Genomic DNA, 23,471 nt, shown 5'->3' with positions numbered 1-23,471 from the left:
TAGGGCTGGGACTAGGGTGGGGCAATGAGATATCGGAGCACAAAAGTGAAGGAGGGCCGGGCACAGTGGCTCACGTCTGTAATCCCAGCACTTTCGGAAGCCGAGACAGGTGGATCACTTGAGGCCAGGAGTTCAAGACCAGCCTGGCCAACATGGTGAAACCTTGTCTCTACCAAAAGCGCAAAAAATTAGCCAGGCACCATGGCACACACCTGTAGTCCCAGCTACTAGGGTGGCTGAGGCAAGATAATTGCTTGAACCCAGGAGGCAGAGGTTGCAGTGAGCCAAGATCAAGCCACTGTACTCCAGCCTGGGCAGCAGAGCGAGACTGCATCTCAAAAAAAAAAAAAAAAAAAGTTTGAAGGAGACAGCCACTACGGGGCTGTGTAAGTGCACGGTTGACACCTGCATGCCCCTGCCAGCGAGTGCCTCCTTCGGTTCTGCACCCTAAGTGCCTCACTCACCTTAACCTAGTTCCAGACTTGCTGGCAGCAATCCTGTGAGGTCAGTGTCGTCAACTTTCTTCTTTGCAGATGAGGAAGCAGAGGCTTTTAGAGGCTGAGTATCTTGCTTCATGGAGCAAGGATTTGACGCCAGGACATTGGGCTCTAAAGCCTTGGGCCTTGACTGACTGTACCAGACTCCAGTGTTGGTTGGTTTTGTCTCCCTTTCCAGGTGTCCAAGGCAGCCGCAGATTTGATGGCCTACTGTGAAGCGCATGCCAAGGAAGATCCCCTCCTGACCCCTGTTCCGGCTTCAGAAAACCCGTTTAGGGAGAAGAAGTTTTTCTGTGCCATCCTTTAAGTCTTCGAGAGGGGCCTGAAGAGCCTCCAGGCTCCTGGGACATTGATGTAGAGTTTTTAGCAAAGTGGGCACCTTTCTAGTCCACGGCATTTGAAGAGAGTGAGGAGAACCATCCTGGAAACTCCAGGCTATGCATGTTTAAAGATCTGGTCCCCTTTATGAGAATGCAAGCCGATCCACATCCTGAGTTAAGACATCTGATTCTGCCAAACTGCCTGGAGGAGGGGAATATATAAAAATAAAATTGGTGTCACTTCTTTTCTGCTATCCCCCAGTGCCCCCCGCCAAAATCCTGTTTCTGCTTCATATTTTAAAAAATAACAATTAAAACAGACAGCTGTACTGAGGTAAGATATGTGTGACCTTCTTGGAATGAATATTGTCTTTAGAATACCCTTTGATAAGCTGAACTGTCCCGTGTAGCCGCAATTCGATTTAATGGCATTGATGTATAGTCACTGTGCCTTTCTTTTTCTTTTTTCCTTCTCCTCTACCCCTCCTTCCACCCCTCCCCATTAGAGTAGTGTGGAGATAAGGCTGGACTGGTCTATCAGATTGAACTCCAAGAATGATCACACAAAATGTTTAGGGAGATATTCCCCGTGGTGTATCCTCATGGTAACAACGACAAAAAATGCCAGTTGTCTGTGTTCTCTTTTCACTATTCCTAACGTGTACATGATAGCTTTGATTCTGCAAGTAAAAGTAAATCCTGTGTCGTGACTGGTGCTTTCATATATTTGTGACAATTTTTGAGTAATATTGCATGAAAATGTCCGTATGTTACATCCATTCAGAAGTTTTGTTGTTTTACTCTAAAGCTGGGAAAGGAAATGAGAGGGAAAAGACCCTGGGGAGGAAAGAAAATCTCAGTATTTTGAAAATTGAGATTACTTCAGAGCCTTAGCCACACCTAAAATACCTCCTAGTTAATAGTGGTATAAATGCCTCTTCAATACATTTTCCAGAATCCAAAGCATTTTGGTTTATCCAGGACCCAGGGCAGCACAGCTGTCACCAAGCAGGAGAGTTAAGGATTCACCACGAGCTGGGAAGTGCTTTTGCCATGAGTATGAGCAAGTTCCCTCTTTCCCTGAATCATGGACATTCTAGGTTAAAAGAACATTTTTTGTGCTCTTAACAAGAAAACCATGGCCCTCCTTTGTTCAAGTATCAGAAGAAATAAATCCACAGCTCCAGAGAAGGTGACCATTCTCAGAACTCCAGCTATTAACTCTCCAGGGAGAAGGACCTCAAATCGCCACTCTTTGGGCGGCAGGTGCGGTCCCCACAGCCGGCTCTACCAGGAAGAGTTCTGACTCTTTTGTCCACTGAGGTGGTCTTGGTTTTTCACTTAACAAATTTTTTAATGGAATCTTTGTTTTTGTTCTCCATCTTGTTTGTTAGAGTCTCTCAGCCTTTATTTACAAATTCCTTGCAACTAGAGCGCTCCTTCCCCAAGATATGGTAGTGAGAGTAATTTTTCACTGTAGCCGTAGTCTCCATCAGTAACAGCAGGCCCTGAAGCCTTGATCACCTTTCTCTGTGTCATTTTCAGTCAAAGAGGGCCTCTCTTACGTCTTGTTTGTTTTCAAATCCCCAAATACCATCTCCATCTCCCAATTAATTTTATTCTCCTCTCTTTCCTCTCTATTCGCTTTCTCCTGTTTTTTTTTTTTTTTTTTTTTTTTTTTTTTTAAAAGCATGAAAAAGGAAGAGAAAAAGTTTGATATGCCAAGGACAGATTTTGAAACAGACTTGGTAAATGTTTTCCTTAGCTCCTTCATGGGCACGCTGGTAAAAGAATAAATACATCCAATTAAAGCTCATGCTGGGGTGGGGAAGAAGAGGATACTGAAACATTTGTGAAATGTATGAATGCACTTCTGTAACCAGATGCTTCTGTTCTTCTGTTCAAATTGTGGGGTTTTTGTTACAGTCAGGATGCCCATGAAGATTTAGGGGTAAAGAAAACAGCAGAGTATTTATTAAACTACAGCATTGTACAATTAGCTTAGTAACACTGTGGAATAAGCTAAAACATATCACAGTTTTTAAATGGGCCAAAACACAAATTGAGTATGTGGTCACATGAAAACAAGCATGAATGAATAAAGCACTCTTTGGTGGTGACTGAGGCATCATTAGAAGGCCGAGACGATTTCCACTATTCACAGCATTTCCTTTTCTCAGAAGGACTCTTTATATTTCCATGTAAATCTAGATCTTTGGAGCAATTAAGATGGAATTACCATTTCTAGGGAGCATTTTAAGGAAAATGTTTTGGCTTTTTCATAATTTTATGTCTTACAGTATGGAATTATAATATGAAAATCTTTATATGAGTTTTGGCTTATTGGTATTTGTACTTATTCAGGGGAAAAAGCCTTTCGATTACTTATGCCTCTAAAGAACTTAATTTCTTGAGAAATTCAACAGTCATTTTCACCAGCATAATTTTATCTTAAGGAATAACTAATAGGAAAAGTCAGTTTAATTATTTAAGGCCCTAGTTTCTACATATAATATATTCGATAGTAATGAAAATCTGCCATGGAATTAACTAATAAGTAGTAACAATAAACTTCATATTTAGAATGCAAAGTCTATAAAGAACAATTTTACATGATCCTCAATATCAACTCCAGTTTAAAAAGTGTTATTTTTAAAACATTTGAAACCAAGTACTGTTTAATTTCAATCAGAAGATGCAAATAAATACTTTGATCTATGTCTGATTTTGCTAATAATATTTGAAGGAGATTGCCTACCAAGGACAAATTAAACAATAAATTTAAAAATCAAACGATTTCTCCATACACTCATAGTCACATATGGAATTTTGAGAAAATAAAGCATGCTGTCTTTAGGAATTTTTATACTTCTTTGTCTTTCTTCCTAAATATTTGCTTCTAGCTGCACTTGGCAATGATGAATTGTTACGTATGCATTAACGTTTTGCAGCCCAAAAGTTGTTCACATTTTTCCTATATAAGATCTGTGGAGCGTGTGTTTCAAAGAGAGAACTACAGAAATGTTAAAGCAGGAAAACCTGAATGTGATGTGCACACTTTCATCCCACATGAACAATGTATGTGTTTTAATAAATGGAATTTTCAGATTCATTTCATATGCAGTCAATTTCATTGTGAAGGCCACTGATTCTGTGGTCATTTTGAGAAGGATCTGATGGTATGAATGGATGAGGAAATAGGAATCCATTGATTTTCCTTAGGATTTTGTTAACAGAGATGTCCTAAAGAAGAAAAAACTCACTTGACACTCTAAAAGCATTTCTTACTAGGTCTGTACATCTTGGGTACAGCCTTTGGGGACAGAGAAAGGTGGGGGCTGTGAGGAGAGAGCCCAGGGCTCTGATCGGGTGGACTGTGCAGACAGAGGAGGTGTAGTTACACTTTCACTTGCTGCAGGTATGCCACAGTGGGCTTTTTCCCTTATGAAAAACAAAAACAACAACAGAAGTGCTGTTCTCTGTAGCTATCTGTGATTTAAAAGGAGTACAGGAGAAGCTAAGTCCTTAGAACTCTAGACGCAGCTGCTCCTCGGAGATCTTAGTCAAGAAAGACTTCTGAATGTCCCTCAGATTATGCCAGTAACAGACCCTGTTAGTAAAGAAGGAAACACTGGATCTCCTGGGACTTGTGCCAGCGACAGCAGCATCTTTAAACCACGGATGAAGGGGGCCACTTGGAGTTTGCACACTAGTGCTCCACTGACATCAGTGTTTCTCAGACTGTGGTCCATGGACCACTTGCTTCAGGAGTGTTAATACCTGGAATGCCTCTTTACAAAGCAGATCCTGAGCTACCCACGAACTCAGAATCCCTGGCAGTGACTCAAGAACATGCATTCTGTTACATGCTATAGTCTGAGGACCACTACAGTATTTATGACAGCTAGCTTTTCATACTGCCAAAGGAAAGGCATGAACAACTCATAAATATTCTCGCTCTTCTTCCCACAGCCCCCAGAAGTGGCTGCCTAGGCATGAACATGTAACTGAAGGGTGAGAATCTAGTCAGCAACTACACACGCCACACTGAGGAAGACGCTGCTGGGCTGTGACTCTGCTCCTGTTTTGTTGTGCCCCTGTGGGAGGACTGCCTCCAGTTCTCATTCTTTAATAAGCTGGTCACATTGTAGACGGCACTTAGAATGACAGAGGGAATTGGAGCTGGGTCAGCTCCAATCCACAAATTGCAAATAATTTGCCAAGGGAAATCCCTTTCCCTTCGGTTCTGCCCCAAATCTACATTTTCTTCTATTTAGAACCAGGAGACTCAGGCAGAATTTATTTTAATGAAGAAGGCCATGGGCTCCTGGGCCTTTCCTCAGCAAGAACTACTGCTGTTTCTCCCTGGAAGTCATAAGAAAAGCCAGGAGCAGGGTATTACATCTCCACAATGAAGCAACAGAAATACGGGGACTGGGGAGCTCAGCCTACACTGTGCTCAAGCATTAGCATGCACTAGAGAATCAGAACTAGGCCCCAGCGCTCCCATGCGACCTTGGGCAAGTCCTTTGACCTCTCCTGCTATAAAGTGGGTACAAGAATGCCCGATTCATTTATCTCACAAAAATGGTTAAAAACAAATGAAAGAGGATGGGCACAGTGCTCACGCCTATAATCCCAGTGCTTTGGAAGGCTGAGGCAGGTGGATCACTTGAGGTCAGAAGTTCAGCCTGGCCAACTTGGTGAAACCCTGTCTCTACTAAAAATACAAAAATTAGCCAAGTGTGGTGGTGGGCACCTGTAATCCCAGCTACTTGGGAGGCTGAGGCATGAGAATTGCTTGAATCGGGGAAGCAGAGGTTGTAGTGAGCCAAGATCACGCCACTGCACTCCAGCCTGGGTGACAGAGCATGATTCCATCTCAAAAAAAAAAAAAAAAGAAAAGAAAAATGAAAGAGGTAAAGGGGAATCATGAAGCCAGAGGTGGTAAAGAACCATTAGACTCTACTTGACAGCAACCTTCGAAGAAAGGAAACCGCTAGATAGCTCCTGCTCACCTCTTAACTCACCTCCTTTCTCTCTAGCCCCCAAATGCCCTGGTTGAGACCCTCAGTGTCTCATGTCTGAATTCCCATCACACCAGCTGGTATGGCCATTCTGATGCTCATCTCCTCCCACTTTCACCCAATTGACCCTGAGTATTCATTAGTCAGGACTTCTTTGATTGCAAGTGACGGAAACCTAATGCCCCAAAATAGGTCCCACTTCAAACCCAGCTGGATCCAGATGCTTCGAGGATGTCATGGGATGTCCCTGTCATCCCTTGGCTAGGCTCTTCTCTGTGCTGGTTTAATTCTCAGACTCTTGCCCCGCAGCATCAAGATGGTGTCAGCAGGCCCAGGTTTATATCTCAACAGTTTAGTGATCAAGGAAGAAAGATAACAACAGCTCTAGCAGAAGCCTCTGGCTATATCCCTGGAACCCTTCCTAAGACACTATTGGCTAGATCTGGTTCCTGTGCTCACCCACCCCTGGACCTAGGGATACAGGTAGAGTCACTGGGCCATGTGGGCAGAACAGTGGTTCTAAGGAAATTGAAGTCCTTTTGCTACAGGAGGCAGGATTGAAAGTTAAAGGCAAAAAACAACTGATGCCAACCACATCTTAACAGATTTATTGATGTTACCTCATCTTTCACCATGTTCAGAAACCCAGGGTTCTCTGGTTCATGGTGCTCTTGTCAACCACATCACATCCAATCTCAACTACCTGGCTCTCAAGGCCCCACTTGGCTAATCCCATTTTGCCTTCCAAACCCTCTTTTACAGTTCATCCTGTCTCCCTCACTGTGCTGTGAGTTCATCCCACTTCCCTGTCTTTGCTGCTTTTTACATTTTTTTTAGACAGAGTCTTGCTCTGTTGCCCGGGTTGGAGAGCAGTGGTGTGATCTCAGCTCACTGCAACCCCCACTTCTCGGATTCAAGTGATTCTCCTGCATCAGCCTCCCAAGTAGCTGGGATTACAGGCAACCACCACCATGCCTGGCTAGTCTCCCCCTTTGCTTCTGATGTTACCTCCTCTGGAATGTCATTACACAACTCCTTAAATAACTAAACTTGCTTTGCTGTCAAGGACCAGCTTGAATTCCATGAGGTCTGTGAATGACTTCAGGAAATATGAACCTTTTTCCTCTCTCCACTCCTGTTGCCCTTGCTGTCAGTATTGTTGAGTATTTGACTGTGTTTGAGGCATTGTGCTAGGGTAGATGGCATGGCACCTGCCTTCACGGAGCTTGTGGTTTAATGGAGAAAGTAGACAAGTGAATAGTCAGTTACCAAGGTGGTCGATTCTAGGACACAGAAGCTAAAGGGAGGGCAGAAGTGATGACCAGCCAGAGGAGGTAATGCTGGAGTTAATCATACTTAAATGAGAATCTTTTGTTTTTTTTTGAGGCAGAGTTTCACTCTTATTGCCCAGGCTGGAGTGCAGTGGCACAATCTCAGTTCACTGCAACCTCTGCCTCCCGTGTTCAAGGGATTCTCCTGCCTCAGCCTCCTGAGTAGCTGGGATTACAGGTGCCCACCATCACGCCTGGCTAATTTTTGTATTTTTAGTAGAGATGGGGTTTCGCCATGTTGGCCAGGCTGGTCTCGAACTCCTGACCTCAGGTGATCCTCCCGCCTCTGCCTCCCAAAGTGCTGGGATTACAGTCATGAGCCACCGCGTCTGTCTAAGAATCTTGTCTGTAGGGTAGTGTAACCTTTAGGAAGTAGACAACACTGGGTGGGTGGGCTTCTCTTTAATCTTTCCCTCATTGTAGGGCAGCTGAGAATGAAGCTCTCCCCTGCAAAGGGGTGGGCAATTGGCTCTGCACACAAAACAATGGGCCAAAGCTGAGTGGAGGTCGTCACCTCTTCCCCTCCAACCTCTACTGGCTCCATGTCTTCACAACATCATGGGAACATTGTCTTCAGCCGGCAGCCCTTTGGCCTGGGTGATACCACCATGCACCAACCTGGAAGTCAGATCTCGTAGGCTTCAGGCCCAGGGGCTGGAGGAAATACATTGCTGGCTGCATCACCTTAATTTTATCCCCTGGGGAAGGGTCCCTTCCACTATCTACTGGGAACACTATTTCTAATTGCCCTTCCCTGTGTGTGCATTTGGCTATTTACATTTAGATATAAATTAACTACAACTTTCAATAAAATTAAAAATTCAGTTCCTCAGCTGAACTAGCCATGTTTTAAGTGCCCAAAGCCACATGCAGCTAGTGGCTATTGTCTTTGGACAGCACAGATATAGAACAGTTCCATCACCGTGGAAGGTTCTATTAGACAGCGCTGCTCTAGCATAATAGCAACTTTTTTCCGTCACAAACAACTGACAGAATATGCCTTCTCCTTGAGCCCAAATTTTGACAAAACATCAAAAAGAGGGTGAGAAAGTAAAAGTAGTGTAATGACCCCTAATAATCACAACAATTGGCCATTGGTCATGGTAAATCATCATACAGGCTGTGGCATAGAAGAGATAGACTGCAGATTATATGTCATTCTTGGAACCCTCTAAGTCATATATTCACTCACCTCTCTCACTCATGAACATACAATGATAATAATCATAATGATCACAACAGCAGCCGCAACAATAAAGTGAACGCTTACTTAGTACTTACCTTTGAGCAAGGCACAATGCTAGACATTTTATAGACAGCGCTTCATCTAATTTTCACAATAACTCTAGGACGTGAGCGTTGTTTATCTCCTGTAGCAGATAGCTTTGTGCCTCATGACACATCCATGATCCACTGCTGATTTCAGCCTCAGCTGCAGTGGAGAGTTCTCTGCAAGCTCATTCTTCCCAGTGAAAATTGGTGCCCCTGGGGCAATCCTCAGCCAGTGAGGGATGAGTCTGGAGAAATGTCTCAGGATCCCGCCCTCTCAGAGGGACATCTCTGGATGTATTTTATATGATTTCTCTGAGCCTCCCTAAGAGGATGCTCAGTCCTCAATGAGCCACAACAGTAACCAGCCCAATAATATGCCATATTGTTTTTCTCACTTAAATCTGCCTCATTTTCTCTCTTCCTACCTTGCTTCTTTCTGGGATCACCCTCAACACTACCTTTAATAAACTACCTGCATCCAGGTCCTGGACTCCGGCTCTGTTTTGCGGGGATCTCAAAGTAACTCACCCCTACTTTATAGATGAGGAATTTAGGGTTTAGAACGGTTGACATTTCTCTAAATTCCCATTGCCATGAAGTGGCAGATCAAGGATATAAACCTAGGTTGGTCTCGATTCCGAAGATTTAACTCTTAACTATTATCTTATAGTGTAAATTGGAATGTAAGTACATAAGAGGGAGGTGATAATAAAAGCTCTGAGTCTGTTCTTATTTATAGAATAAGTAGATTATTTATAAACTTCAAACCTATGAGTAACTTCTCTAAAAGGAAGAAATCAGTGAGCTCATGTCAATATTTGCCTTTCCTTCACAGTGGTTGTTTGGTACCTAGAAAGTATCAGCAGTAGCTTCCAGGTTCATCTTGCACTGAAAATATTTCCTGGTATCAAGGAGCCTGTGCAAGGAAGAACAAGAAGAGTGATTCTAACAGGGAAGGCACGGAGTGTGTTTTTTTTTCTTTAGGACTTTCAGGAAGGAAAACTCTCTTCCTTTACTGACTACTCTTCCAATACCTGCTTCTCTGTCATCTCAGAGCCCAGTGACCCTCCAAGGGTCAGAAGCAGGGTCATCTGAGTAAGAGTAGAAGCTTCCACAGGCTTCACTCTCCAAGCCATGATTTGAGAAAAGGATCAAGAAAGAATTTTAGGACAAAGGCGCTTGCAAATGCAGTTTCAAGGACTCACTCAGAGCTTCTTTGGGAAAAAAGAATGGAGCTTATCTCCTTCCCCACCGTCAATCCATTTCCTGTCCCTACTCCAGGGATATGTGATGTCCCACTAAAGCTTGTAACACAGAATCCCAGCACAGATCAACAGATGCTGCTACACATGCACACACTTGCGTATGTGCACGCACAAGGAAAGGCTGTTCCAGAATGCTTGGGAAAGCCAACTGTCACTCTAAGAAGGGACCAGCATGATGTACTGGCACGCCCATCATCAAAAAATCACTCTCCCACCTCTAGGTCATCTTGGTTTACTTTATAATAGCAGTTCTCGAAGGGAGTTCCAGTAACTCTTGAGGGGCCTTGAGCCCCTTTCAGAGAATCTACAAGGTCAAAACTGTTTTCATAATATTATTATGATGTTATTTGCCTTTTTTACTTGCCTTCTTTCATGAACATAATAGGATATTTTAGAGGCTACATATTGACATCACAACAAATTGAATGCAAATGCACATACAAGAATCTGTCTTCTCTTAAGCCAGACAATAAAGAAATTTGCAGAAATGTAAAACAATGCCACTGTTCCCACTGTATATTTTCTTGTTTTGAAAAATATAGTTATTTGTCATAAGAATATGTTGTTTATGTTACCATGCAATGGGCTTGTTATTGTTATTTTCAATGAATTAATACATTTTTTTCTGAGATGGAGTCTTACTCTGTTGCCCAGGCTGGAGTGCAGTGGCACGATCTCAGCTCAATGCAACCTCTGCCTCCCAGGTTCAAGCAATTCTGCCTCAGCCTCCTGAATAACTGGGATTACAGGCATGGGCCACCATGCCCAGCTTATTTTGTATTTTTTTAGCAGAGATAGAGTTTTGCCATGTTGGCCAGGCTGGTCTCGAACTCCTGACCTTGTGATCCACCCACCCCAGCCTCCCAAAGTGCTGGGATTATAGGCATGAGCCACCATGCCCAGCCTCATAAATACATATGTTTTTTAATTTTCTCAGTTTTAATTTCTACTATGGAAAATAACAAGAGCTACAACCACCATAAGCCAAAGCCCTGATAATTTCAGGAGGTCCTCAATAATTTTCAAAAGTGTAGACGTCCCTAGACCATGAAGTTTGAGAATTGCTGTCTTATAGAATGCCTTTTAGTTCCACTCCCTATTTTGCAGATGGGAAAGTTGAAGTGCCATTCAAAATTATAAGGAAATGTAGTGGCAGAGTCATGAGTAGAACATAAATGGAAAGAGGAGATGATTCAAAAGGGCAACATGGAAGTGTTTTAGGTAATTCCCCAGGACCATGTTCGAGTGCTTTCTAGGAAAACGTTCCTGAATTCAATTTCATAATTAAACAGCATATTGAAAGACAATTTTCCACAAAAACAAAAGTGAAATCATGACTCTCACATAGGTATTAAATGAACACATTTCAAAGATTTTATCTAACTCATTATTAACAAGGAAACAAGGCAGATGTTACCACTGGCCAAAGCAAAAATAAATAAAAGAGATTTAAAGATCAGGAATACTGAAATGAATTTGCAAATGGGTGCAAAATTGGCCTCTTCCACAAAGTAGGAGACAAGTCAGTTAGGCCTCCACTAGACATGATTCAGTTGCGTGTCTAAAACAAGGATTCTTCTGCATTGCTATCGGTTATCGACAATTTACGGTTATGAAATAGCTCAAAGGCAAGGAAAGGCGATGAGCTCCCACAGAATCAGAGTTAGATAATTCCGAGCCAACTGCTGGGGCTCATGCCTGTAGTCCCAGCTACTCAGGAGGCTGAGGGAGGAAGATTGGGCTGAGGCGGGAGGATCGTTTGAGCCCAGTCCAGCCTGGGAAACACAGCAAGACTCTGTTTCTAAAAACAAAAGAGAGAAAGCAAAAAAGAATTAGATAACTTGGAAGAGTAATACTGTAAACAATGCATTGTTTTCTATTGAAGTACAGGTTTTTCCTTACAATTGAGACCACTTCAGGTGGCAGGCAGCTGAGTTAAGCTAAGTAAGTCAGAAAAAAGAAGAACTTTGTATCCTGTTCTCCAAGATCTTACAATCCATTCCTATTACATCCCATCACTAACACTGAAAAGCACCTCTTTTCTCACAGAAAGACATGGCATTTCTGAGAGTTTACCTCTATCTGTCGGGTAATAAAAGCTAACATCAATTTAGTGCCTACTGTGTTTTGGCTCTTAACACCCTCCCAAAAGCCCTATCAGATAATAATATCCCCTCACATTACAGAAGAGGAAACAGAAGCTAGAGAGTTAAGTCACATGTCCAAAATCTCAACCGGTAAGGTTCTTTTGAGGGCCCAAACCTCAGTAGATCCAGCTCCACCTTCACGCTCTCCCTTAATCTGGTGCCAAGTCAGCAAAGGGACTCCTCCTTGGCAAGAGATGCATGATGCAGTTAGTATTCACACCAGAAAGAGCAGTCATTTTGACCCTTGAGAATCATGTGTTTTTATTAAACCCCTTAACTCAGTCAGAATTTTTAACAGCACTTTGCTTAGCAATAGACATGGTAGGACCTGAAAGAGATGTTTTGGTTCCTTCATCTTTCTTGGTGGATAACTATTTCTAGACGGTCTAGGAAGAAGAATTTATAAAGGTATTCTCTCAGAGAGACATGGGCATTACAGATGGAGTTGAGAAGTTGGCAGAGGGTTGGCTCAGATCAGGAAGTGGCAAACCACAGCCTATGGGCCAAATTTGGCTGGTTTTTAGATGGCCTATGAGCTAATAATGGTTTTACTGTTTTAATCATGGAAAATTGTTTAAAAATATTTTGTGACATGAAAATTATATGAAATTCAAATTTCAGTGTCTATAAATTTTCATTAGAATACAGTCACACCTATTAGTTTCATGTTTTCTGTGCCTGCTTTTAAGCTACGAGGTTCATGCCCCAAGATAGCTTTCTAAAACAGATTTGGAAACTAGGGTGATGTTACAATTGGTCAAAGCAAAAATTTAAAAAGAGACATTTAAAGATCAGGAATACTGAAATGAGTTTCCAAATGGATGCAAAAATAGCTTCTTTACTGAAGGGCAGACAAGTCAGTTGAGCTTCTACTAGACAGGATTCAGTTGCATGTCTAAAACAAGAATTCTGTTGCATTGCTGTCAGTTATCTACAATTTACAGTTACAAAATAGCTCAAAGGCAAGGAAAGGCACTGAGCTCCCACAGAATCAGAATGAGATAACTCCGAGCCAAGTGCAATGGCACATGTCTGTAGTTCCAGCTACTCAGCCAAATAGTTCTTCTATTTGCAAGATTGTCATAGATACTGTATTGCCTACAAAAGTGAAAATATCTATTATCTGGCCTTCTACAGAAAAAGTTTGCCAATTCTGGCTTAGAGTGATCTTCTGTTTCAGAATAATTTCTCAGAAACCGCGGAGTGAGTAGTTCAGAAGGACTTCAAGATGGCATGTCCTGAAGGCCACAGGGCTCAGAATTACTGGGGGAAATTCTGTTATTTCAGGAGACTTGGTAAAAAGGCCAAACCCCACTAGAGGCTTGAAATCCTAGCCTGAATACCACTTTGGGAAGGTTCTCCGCTGGGCTTCCCGCAGTTGGCACCGCTATCACTCCATGACTGTTCTGGTTCATGTCCTGTGGAAGTCCACTTGCATTTACCATTCATTACAATAATTACAGCTAAGTGGTGCCTCCTGTGTGGAATTTGCCATCCCTGACAGGAACAAGCTTGCACATCGTTCTTCTTTCTCAAGAGCGCCCTCTGCTGGTCAGTTCTCAGAAGGCGCCACATCATCGCGTCTTCCGTGCGCAGATGCTCTTTGCAGCCAGAAGCCGAAGGTTATTTTGATCTAGAGACGAAAGCATTTTGGCTACTGGCTCCATGGCTGTTCGAATTTTCGAGTACATAGGCATTACTACGTCAAGATGTAGAACTTCTTCACTGTAGAAGACGCTGAGAGAACAAAACTCCCTTTGAATGCAAACCTCTGAATGCAAAGTAACAATCCCCTAGGTAAGCAGGAAAGGCCTAGGTAAGCAATGCCCTGTTGCATGCTGGCTCCCCAAATTACTTGATAATAAGGCAAAGCTGAGTGCATAGTTTCCACCATAAGGAAGTCTCAATAGGAGGAGAAGAAGGTCTTATTTATGAAGACTCTGACGTCTGGTTTAAGGGAGATCTTTTAATGTAGGAGAGGGAGGCTTGATTCGAATTGGGTAAGGATTGTGACATAATAGTTTAGGATTGGTGGACACAGCAAGAGAATGTGAATCTATGAATGTAAACTGTCTGTTGATGACTTGAGACTTTCCAGAAAGTTCTCCCTTGAAGCATAAAGATTGGCAACTTGGCTCTTCCAGGGCAAGAGTCTCTGAACTAGTAAAGTTATGATCCTCAATGTGATGAAACAGTAAATAGCTGGTTAGGTTTCTCAGCCTCATATGATGGTGAATGTCATCTAGGAGGCCAATTGTGAATAGGATGTGAGCATAGCCATTGCCCTGGTGACTTAGTACAAAATGTTGGGCCCGCTCTGGGCTTCCAGCTTTGTTAGGGGTGACTGGAAGTGTGTTTATACCTCCTTCAGTGTGTTTGGACGTGGCAGCTCTGCAGCTATAAGGTAGCCCCCTAGGAAAAGGGATGATCTTTCTAAGCTGCTATGATACTGGTTCGACATGAGCATCCATGTTAGGCTGGAAGGTGCAAAGGTGAATGAGATACAGACCCTTGGGATCCTGCCCCTACTGGGAAGGAGCTCTGCAGAGGCCCACATTAAAAAGCTACTGAAGGTGCACAGTGGACAGTGCCCAGGCTTGGTTGGATGTGGGGAAAATTCAGGGAAACCTGCACATGTTTGATGTCAAAACTGAGATTCAAAGGGTGATGGGAACTCACTAGTCTGGGAAAGGATCAAGGGAAATGCAAGAGAACAAGGGGGTTTATTGTGGAGGATGAAATATTGAGTTTTGGCCATGTTGGTATGAGGTAGAGAATAGGGCTAGCCCAAGAAATGCAAAATTGGAGCTTCTCTGAGAGGTGGGGATTGAACAAGTGGGTTTACACTTATGTTTAGGCAAGGAGAAAGCGGAAGGCATGGAAAATCCCTGGAAAAGCTAAAATCACCAAAGGAAAGAGCATAAATCAAGAGTAGAGATACACACCCCGTAGGGAAAACTGTGATGCTTATGCTGCAGCATCAGTGGTTGATGAAAGCTGGCCAGCTTCAATATTCCTATGCTTCTCTCTCCAGGGCCAGAGATTGTCAGAGGAGCCAGAAAACTATCTTGGGACATGAGCCTGTCCCAACATCTTGGGGCCACCTGCCCAGTGGAGAGGGCCATGGACAACACAGAGGAATGTGCTTGGGAAAGGAAGGAAAAGAACTCCCCCACCTCACAGGGTAGGACTGAGGAGGACAGAGAAGGTAATTAGTTTTTGTGGAACAGAGGATTTGGCCTATTTCTTACTCTGAATTTAGTCAACTCAACGCCCGAAAGGTTGGGAAACAGGAGTGGGAAAGAAATTGTTCCAAATGAAGGCTGCCTCTCGGGGGATCCTGCTGTGCAGGCTGCAGGAGAAGCAGGGGTGTGCCTGGGCTGTTTCTAAGGTCTCAGGGGTTAAGCAGAAACAAATAAATGGTCCTGAAGGGAGGAAGGGCAGAGCAGTGGCCCAGGAATGGGCCCAAGGAATGGGCTTCAAGTGTAGAAGTCAGCACAAGGAAACCCACAATGTTCTCTGCGACAGCTGTTCTCAATCTTGAGCACATCAGAGTCACCTGTAGGGCTTGTTAAAACACAGATTGCTGTCCCAACCCTAGGGCTTCAGATTCAGTAAGCCCGGGCTTGGGCTGGAGAATGTGCAGTTCTAACAAGTTTCGGGTGATGCTGTTGCTGCCAATCAAGGGATCAGCATTGAGAACCATTGGTCTATGAGATCCCCAAAATGAGTTGCTATGGTTTGAACATCCTCCAGAAGTTCATGTGTTGAAAACACGGTCTCCAATGCTGCAGTGCAGAGAGGTGGGTCCACGTTTGCCATCCTTTAGGTAAACAGATGAGGCTGAGCTGCCCAGCTTCACAGGCCACACTGTGGCAGAGGGTCAGTGTCCCCCGGGCTCCTGAGGCCATGGAGTTCTTGTCACTTGGATGGTGTCGGAGCAGTGGGACTTTCCTGCATGACTAAAAGCAGTACAGCCCTGACACAGAGAACCTGTAAACCTGTGCACCAAGAACTAAACAGTGGATAGAGATGAGAATGGCCCAGGGGACGCCAGTGTGGGTCTACAAGGACATGGAAGTGATTTGCTAACTACCACTCGTTCTTTGGCATGTCAGAAGTACCCTCAAATTTAGGCACAACTCCTGAAAAAGGAGATCATAATGGACTCATCACACATTGACAGTGATTTAACTTATAAATTGTGTGGAAAAGTTCAAATCAGAAATTAGGTTCACATGTGTGGTCTCTTTTGTACCACTTTAGCAATGCCTGGAATGAATGAACAGCCTAGGACAGACTTTACTTCCCACTGTGCTATCAAAGACTGCCCATCTCCAGGAGATCCATACTTTTTTTCAAAACCAAATTCCAACTATTTCCCAACTGTGAGGAAAGGGTGTGAAAGTGGCAGCAGCTTTAGAAACATACTCCACTGAGCTCTAAAGTCTGAGGCTGCCAGAAAGTTGGGCTCATTGGGGAAATAGCTCAAACCCTCATTAACAATCTATTTATTCCTACCTAGTCATTAGTGGGACCAATGAGGTCAGGTCTCAGTTTCCACCAATGCCACTAGGGAAACTCTACATGATTACAGCTGGAAAGGGAAGGATGACAGAGATTTCTTTTCCCTAGCATTTGCTAACACCCACACCCAGCACTGAATATTAGATACCAAGAACTAAATTCCCAGGAGGCAGCTGCTCTTACTTGCCAACGCTAAAGTAGGAATGACCCAGCAAACATGAGAAATAAAGAGAAACAAGGTGTTCAAGTAGAAATGGGTATAAAGAGCAAAATTTTTCCCTTTATTATCAAACCTCAATATAGTAGCATATTTACAATATTTTCCAGGGAGTTTTTAAAAGAAAAGATGTATAAAGAAACTATTGTGCTTTTTCTGAGCCTAGGACAGGAATTGAGGCCAGAATCTCACTGGAAAATTGAAAAATTTCTTTGAATTAAGAGTCACAGTGGTGGAGCTGGGAAGTATATGTCTTGTCTGCTAGCAGCTATATTCCTCCCTTTCTTTCTCATGCACTCTTTCTCTCAGGCTTAGAATTTATTTTTCTAGATTGAAAAATGATCCAAGTGGCTGTTCAGCTCTTCCAGCAATGCTGAGTTGTAAACGAGAGGTACGAAGGTGAATAGTTCATACAGATGAGTCTCAATCACACACAATAATGGCTGAAAAGAGAGTAAAGTGTAATTTGCAAAGGATAATCCCCCCCATCCATTATGCTACACGAGACAATGCAACAGCTTCTGACATTCACCGTTCCCACTCACCTCACCACTGCAATGGCTTCCTAAACTGGTCTCCCAGCTTCTCACTCTCCACCAGCTCCATTGTATTCTCCACACAGTAGCCAGAAGGATCTTACAACCCAAGCCACAGCTTGTCACTCCTGCTTAAAACCTTCAGTGGCTTTCTGATGCACATGGAATAAAGTCCATACTCCACACCGTGGTCTCCCTCCTCACTTAACACCAATACACCCAACCCCCGGCTCACCACCCTCCTACCACCCTGATCTTCCTTCAGTTTCACAGAAGCAAACCCTTGCTGACAAGGGGCCTTTTTGCTCATGCCTTTGTTCATGTTCTGCCCTTTCCCCCATTGGGAAATCCGGTAATAGCTCATATTTGATAGCTGGTTTAGATGTCACCTCCTCCATGAGGCCTCCTCTGACCACCCTATCTAATGTAGGTCCCTTTCTGTTGACCTCCGTCTCCTTTGCCTTGCTGTTTCCTGCCTCCCTGTTGGGCTGTAACCTCCATGAAGGAGAGGATCATGTCTGCCTTCATCATTATATCCTGAGTGTCCACCATGGTACATAGCACATGCTGAATGAATGAATGAATGTTCTCCACCCTCGCTCTTTACCCAGATCTGACATCCTCCTTAACTGACTCATTGTGAGCTACCTAGGCCTTTAGATTTTGATATAGTTTGGATGTTGTCCCCGCCCAAGTTTCACATTGAATTGTAATCCTCAATGTTGGAGGTGGGGTCTGATAGGAGGCCACTGAATCATGAGGGCAAATTTCTCATGGATGCTTTAGCACCATCCCCTTGGTACCGTCCTCATGATAGTGGAGTGAGTTCTCATGAGATCAGGTCATTTAAAAGTATGTGGCAACTCCCCACTCTCTCTCTTTCTTGCTCCTGTTCTGGCCATGTAACATGCCTGCTCCCACTTCCCCTTCTGCCATGATTGTAAGTTTCCTGAGGCCTCTCCAGAAGCCTAGCAGATGCCAGCACCATGCTTCCTGTACATGCAGAACCGTGAGCTAATTAAACCTTCTTTTTTTTATAAATTACCCAGTCTCAACTATTTTTATAGCAATGTGCGACTGGCCTAATACATATGTCATGAACACACAATAGTTGTGTCAGACTTTGAAGTAGAAGATAGAGTATCTTGTATTCTCCATCAAAAGAGACTTTTACTTAAAATGTTCACAGGTCTGAGAGCCATGGCAGGATCAGGGCAAATCTGTAGGAGTTCACCATCCGCTGCCCCCTCTTCAGCTGGCAGGCTGAACTCAGTGCTGTGGTTTTGGAACCCTGGCAAGTCTGAACCTAAAGTAAAGCCTGCTGTTTGGCACTCAGCTGTCAGGACAATACCTTCTACAAGTTGGTCAAAGGATTTCTGAGGAACGAGATTTCCCAGCCCTCTAAGGTCCCTGCAGTAGCAGTCCCTAATTCCTAGAATCTTGGAGAAAGATTAGCTCTCAAGAATTTGAAACAAAGGGAAAGGTCAGGCCTTGCAGGCATCTCAGTTAGCAACTTTGCCTGGCGGGGGTCACTGAGGTACTAGGGAAAGGGAAGAGAGAACAGGAATATGCATGGGAGATCTGTAAAGTAGGTGATCTAAATTTGACTGTATGCTGGTCAATATCATATGACACCATAACCTCTGCCTTATTCATTACCTGCTTTCAAGCATTCAGAGGTGGCTTTTCTGTAACTTTTGGGGGAAGAATCCACAAATCCTATCACCCAAATGTTGATCCCTGTTACTCTGCCCCCAACCCTGCCTCCTTAAACCCCTTCCTCTCCATGTTTTAGGACGCTGTATATTCCTTGTTCTCTTAGTCCTTCCAACCACTTTTCCCATATTCCGCGACTCTTCCTCCTACTCCTTAAATATGAATACTGGGTTTTCCTAGGATGAAGTCTTCAGTCCTCTTTTCTTTCCCCGTCTCCTCAGGGAGCTCACTGTGACAGTTTCCAACTACAACTTTATGCTGATGGCTCCTCAATGGACATCTCATCTACTCACTCACATTCACTCCTGACATTTCAGCCGTGATTATGGGCTACATCTACAGGACTTCGAATTCAACAGGTGCAGAACTTAATTCTTCAGCTTCCCGAGACTGGTTCCCTCTACCGGTGCTCCTGTTTCTGTGCAAGAATTCACTGCTTATCACATCTCTGATAGGTGACCTTCTAGAAACCTCCTTTAAGCCATCCACCTCCTTCCCATCCTATGTTAAGTTCCACAAAGTCCATGCATCTTTCTTTCCTTTCTCTCTGGGATCTGTCCTCATGTTAGAACTATTCAGTTGTAAGTTACAAAACCCCAACCAAATCTGGCTCAAGTATAAAATAGAATTTATTGGATCACATCTCAGAAAAGTGGCATCTAGCTCCCTACCAGACATTTTTGGGAATGGCCTGTCTGTTCTTCTTGGCCGTATTGTCCTCTGTGTTGTTTTCACCGTTCGGCAAGTATTTCCTCTGCAGTATTAGATGTGGAAAGTGAATGCTTTATGCTGTTTGTATGACTACATAAATTCCTATTCATTCCTATTCCTTTTCTACCAATAAAATTGAGTTCTACTGCCCTGCCATTTTCCTTTTTTTTTTTTTTTTTTGAGACGGAGTCTTACTCTGCATTTTGCTTTTAATGCTAAATCATGAAATTCCAGAGCCTGACCTTAAAAAGAAACAAGTTTTCACATTTAACATAAAGAGTCTCAGAAAAAGATAAAGGAGATGTTCTCTCATCAGGAGGCTCCCCCAGGGAGAGAGACCTTTCTGCATTATACAACTTGTTCCAAAAATTCTGATTTCATGGGGTGTTCAATTGATAACATTCATTAGAGTATAAACCTGTTTTTCTGTGCACTGTAGAGACTTTTGTGGCTATTCCTAGTTATTACCAACTTGTTCTGTTCACTGTTTTCGGAAGACTAATTTGAACAAAGGCTTCTAGTAAAACTGCTAAGACTTTAAAAGTTGTTACAAGTTGTGAAACTGTCCTTCAAAGAGCAACTTGTACCTCTGACTGGTTGCCTTTCTTGATAATGTGTTGCCCTGGCAATACCGTTGAAATGGCCACCTCTACATTTCTGCAACCATATATGCCCTTGCAAATATTTTAGGTTTTGTGAGTCATGTGGTCTATGTTGCATTTATTCAACTCTGCCCTTGAAGCACCAAAGCAGCCAGTCAGCAAATGGGCATGGCTGTGTTCCAATACAACTTTATTTATGTACACTGAAATTTGAATTTTATGTAGCTTTCACATGTCATAAAATATTATTCTTTTGATTTTTCAACCATTTACAAATATAAAAAACATTCTTATCTTGCTTTTTTTTTTTTGAGTACTCTATCTGGAAATCTCTTTCCCCAGATATTTGTGTGGCTGACTTCCTTACCTCCTTCTAGGTTTTCCTTACACTTCACTGTCTCAATGAGGTCCAACCTGACCATCTTGTCTAAAACTGCAACACCCATTTTATCCCCACCCCTATTTCTTACCCCCCTTACCTTGTTATAATTTTCCTATAGTACTTAGAACCTTCTGAATAGTAAATAATGTATTTATTATTGTACTGTTTGTCTTCCCTTGCCCAATGATAAGCTCCCCGAGGTCAGGGATTGTTGTGTTTAAGTTCTCAGATGCCTCCAAAATGCCTACAAGATTGCCTGGCATGTAATTGACACTCTAAACACTTTACTGAACAATTCAACAGATGAATTAATGGCCTGTCAAACCTATGATCAACCGTTAGATTGGAGTTCAGGTCATTTGTAATAAAAGTTGATTTCCAGATCCTTCTACCAAAAAGACACATGCATTCTCATGTTCATTGCAGCACTATTCACAATAGCAAAGACATGAAATCAACCTAGATGCCCATCAAAGGCTGACTGGATAAAGAAAATATGGTACATATACCCCATGGAATACTATGCAGCCATAAAAACAAATATTATGTCCAAATTTGCAGCAATATGGATGCAGCTGGAGGCCATCATCCTAAGCAAATTAACACAGGAACAGACAACCAAATACCACAGGTTCTCACTTATAAGTGGGAGCTAAACACTGGGTACTTATGAAAACACACACACAAAAGTTGATTTCCTTTTCTTGAAGTATACAGAGGGCTTGGTCTTCAAAAATGGAATTATGTAAGATTCACTTACTGTTGGACACTCCATTCAGAATAGGTCAAAGAACTCCTTCAAATTCAGAGAAAAAAAAGATAACTGGGTTTTAACATAAAAAATGGACTAATATTTATTTATTTATTTATTTTTTATTTTATTTATTTATTTTTTTGCAGGTTTCAGTGACTTTTAATGCAACGTGCATTAAAATATCCAAGCCATTTTCAGAAACTTAAGAAGTCTGAAGTTGAGCTGTGGATTTCCTCTTGTCCATCCTGAGGCTTGGGCTGCTCCAGATGCAGCAGGTGCTGAGGTGGGAGGAGCTGGCGCCACCAGGCACCACCGGGGTCTGTGAAGGGTTTGTGTAATTAATTATCCTCTTAAACTTGCCATTGATGTAAGGTACCCAGTCCAGGATCAGCCGCCAATCGGTGGCCCACACCAGCCCTACGGCGCCCACAGCGCCCCACGTGTAGGCCGTCGGGATCCAGTTCTTGACCAGCCCGGTAGCGCGGGCCCAGGAACCGGGTCACCATCGCGGTGGAGTCGCACCCTCAGGGTCACCCTGTCCGGCTAACCATTAATATTTATTTTATACTTCTTTCCCAAAGTTTCCTTTATCCCCTACTCAAGTCTGACGGGTCCCTTTAGCATTCTGCATCATCTGAATCTTCCTCCAACCTCCCCACTCCTGGTGGTGGCCAGGGCTGATGACCAGGGACAGTCTTAAGTTGCTGACAATGGGCACCCTGAAGTGGAAAGACTAGGCCAGGAGCAAATAACTTCATTTTTTGCCTTGAAAGGTCAATTTCAGAAAACAAATGGTAAGAGATGTTTTTCCTTATTATTTTTAAAGAAATTCATGGTCTGCAATTGTATTTTTCCCCCTTTTTAATTTATTATTTGTATGTAAGTACTTATTATTTTCCCTTCCACGATTGGTTCATTTTCTTCATTTTTTGGTTAGTATTTCATTAATTATACAACTAGCATGCACTACAATATGAGATTATAGCCACATCTTTGATCAAATTTTGTTGGAAATGAGACACTCTTGAACTGGTTTTCTTGATTCACTCTATAAGCACCTTAATTGAAAAATATAGATTATCTTACAGTGCCCCCTTAAAACTAAAGCTGTATTCTAGCCTCTGTACTTCTTTTTATTATTATTATTTTTGAGATTGGGTCTTGCATGTTGCCCAGGTTGGTACAATCATGGCTCACTGCAGCCTCAACCTTGCAGGCTCAAGTGATCCTCCCACCTCAGCCTCCTGAGTAGCTGGGTCCACAGGCATGCACCAGCATGCCAGGCTAATTTTTCTTTCTTTCTTTTTTTTTTTTTTTTTTTTAGTTTTAGTAGAGACAAAGTCTCACTATGTTGCTTAGGCTGGTCTCAAACTCCTGGGCTTGAACTATCCTCCCACCTCAGCCTCCCAAAGTGCTGAGACTACAGGCGTGACCCTCTGCACCTGGCCTGTACTTCTTTGTAGTACATTTTATACTTCTTGTAATTCACTTATCCTTTCTAACTCCAGATTATAAGTATTTATTTACACATCTATATTTGTCATTATACTTAAATTTCCTGAAAATAGAGACTGTAGTTTACTCATTTGTATGCTCCTCAGATCCTAAGTGTTTAATTAAAATCTTAATTAATGAAATGAAATGAAACATACATAGTTGGCTTACCCCCAAGAATTTCAATAGCTTCCCTTAGCTTGCCATGAGAGGCTTTTCCTAATCAGACCCCTGCCTTTGTCTATAGTCTTATCAGCTGTCATTCCCTCTCACCCTCCATCTCCTAAAAGCTCTAGTCCCTCTGGGCCATGCTGTTGCTCATTTCTTGCCTTTATATATCCTCTTCCCTCAGACTAGGTTACCCTTTTGACTGCATGGTGAATGCCTCACCATCTTCAAGCCTTAGTTTATACTTATCTGTTTACCGTTTCCCTCATTAGCCTTTTAAACTCCATGAAAGTAGGGGCCTGGTCTGTCTTGTTCACTGCTCTCTCTCCACTGTCTGAAAAGCAAGTAGAGACTGGATCAGGAAAGATCTTAAATACAATAAAGAGTTTTGATTATTTCTAGGGGGTAACCAGGAACCACTAAAACATAAGCAGAGAAAATTACGGACAGGTTTTTGCTTTAGAAAAATCTCTCATCGCTGTGTGGGGGAATGGTTTGGAGAAGG

The 23,471-nt window shown here is 42.8% G+C and overlaps 1 protein-coding gene and 1 pseudogene across 9 annotated transcripts in view; one reads left to right on the top strand and one right to left on the bottom strand.

The window, feature by feature from the left end:
- GNG2 (G protein subunit gamma 2) overlaps window positions 1-3,929 on the top strand; it is a 156,511-nt gene extending 152,582 nt beyond the window's left edge. For all 9 annotated transcript variants that reach the window (XM_055289374.2, XM_055289373.2, XM_055289371.2 and 6 more), the window contains one exon: window positions 676-3,929. In XM_055289374.2, the coding sequence (XP_055145349.1) occupies window positions 676-804 (129 nt within the window). In that variant the 3' untranslated portion in view covers window positions 805-3,929. The remainder of the gene's footprint in view (window positions 1-675) is intronic.
- Window positions 3,930-21,416: 17,487 nt separating this feature from the next.
- Window positions 21,417-23,200, bottom strand: LOC129487196 (cytochrome b-c1 complex subunit 10-like; annotated as a pseudogene).
- Between the last annotated feature and the right edge of the window lie 271 nt (window positions 23,201-23,471).

The sequence above is a fragment of the Symphalangus syndactylus genome, chromosome 8 (assembly GCF_028878055.3).
Source record: "Symphalangus syndactylus isolate Jambi chromosome 8, NHGRI_mSymSyn1-v2.1_pri, whole genome shotgun sequence".
NCBI lineage: Eukaryota > Metazoa > Chordata > Mammalia > Primates > Hylobatidae > Symphalangus > Symphalangus syndactylus.
The sequence above is the reverse complement of the archived record's forward strand: the minus strand, read 5'-3'. Positions and strand labels throughout refer to the sequence as shown.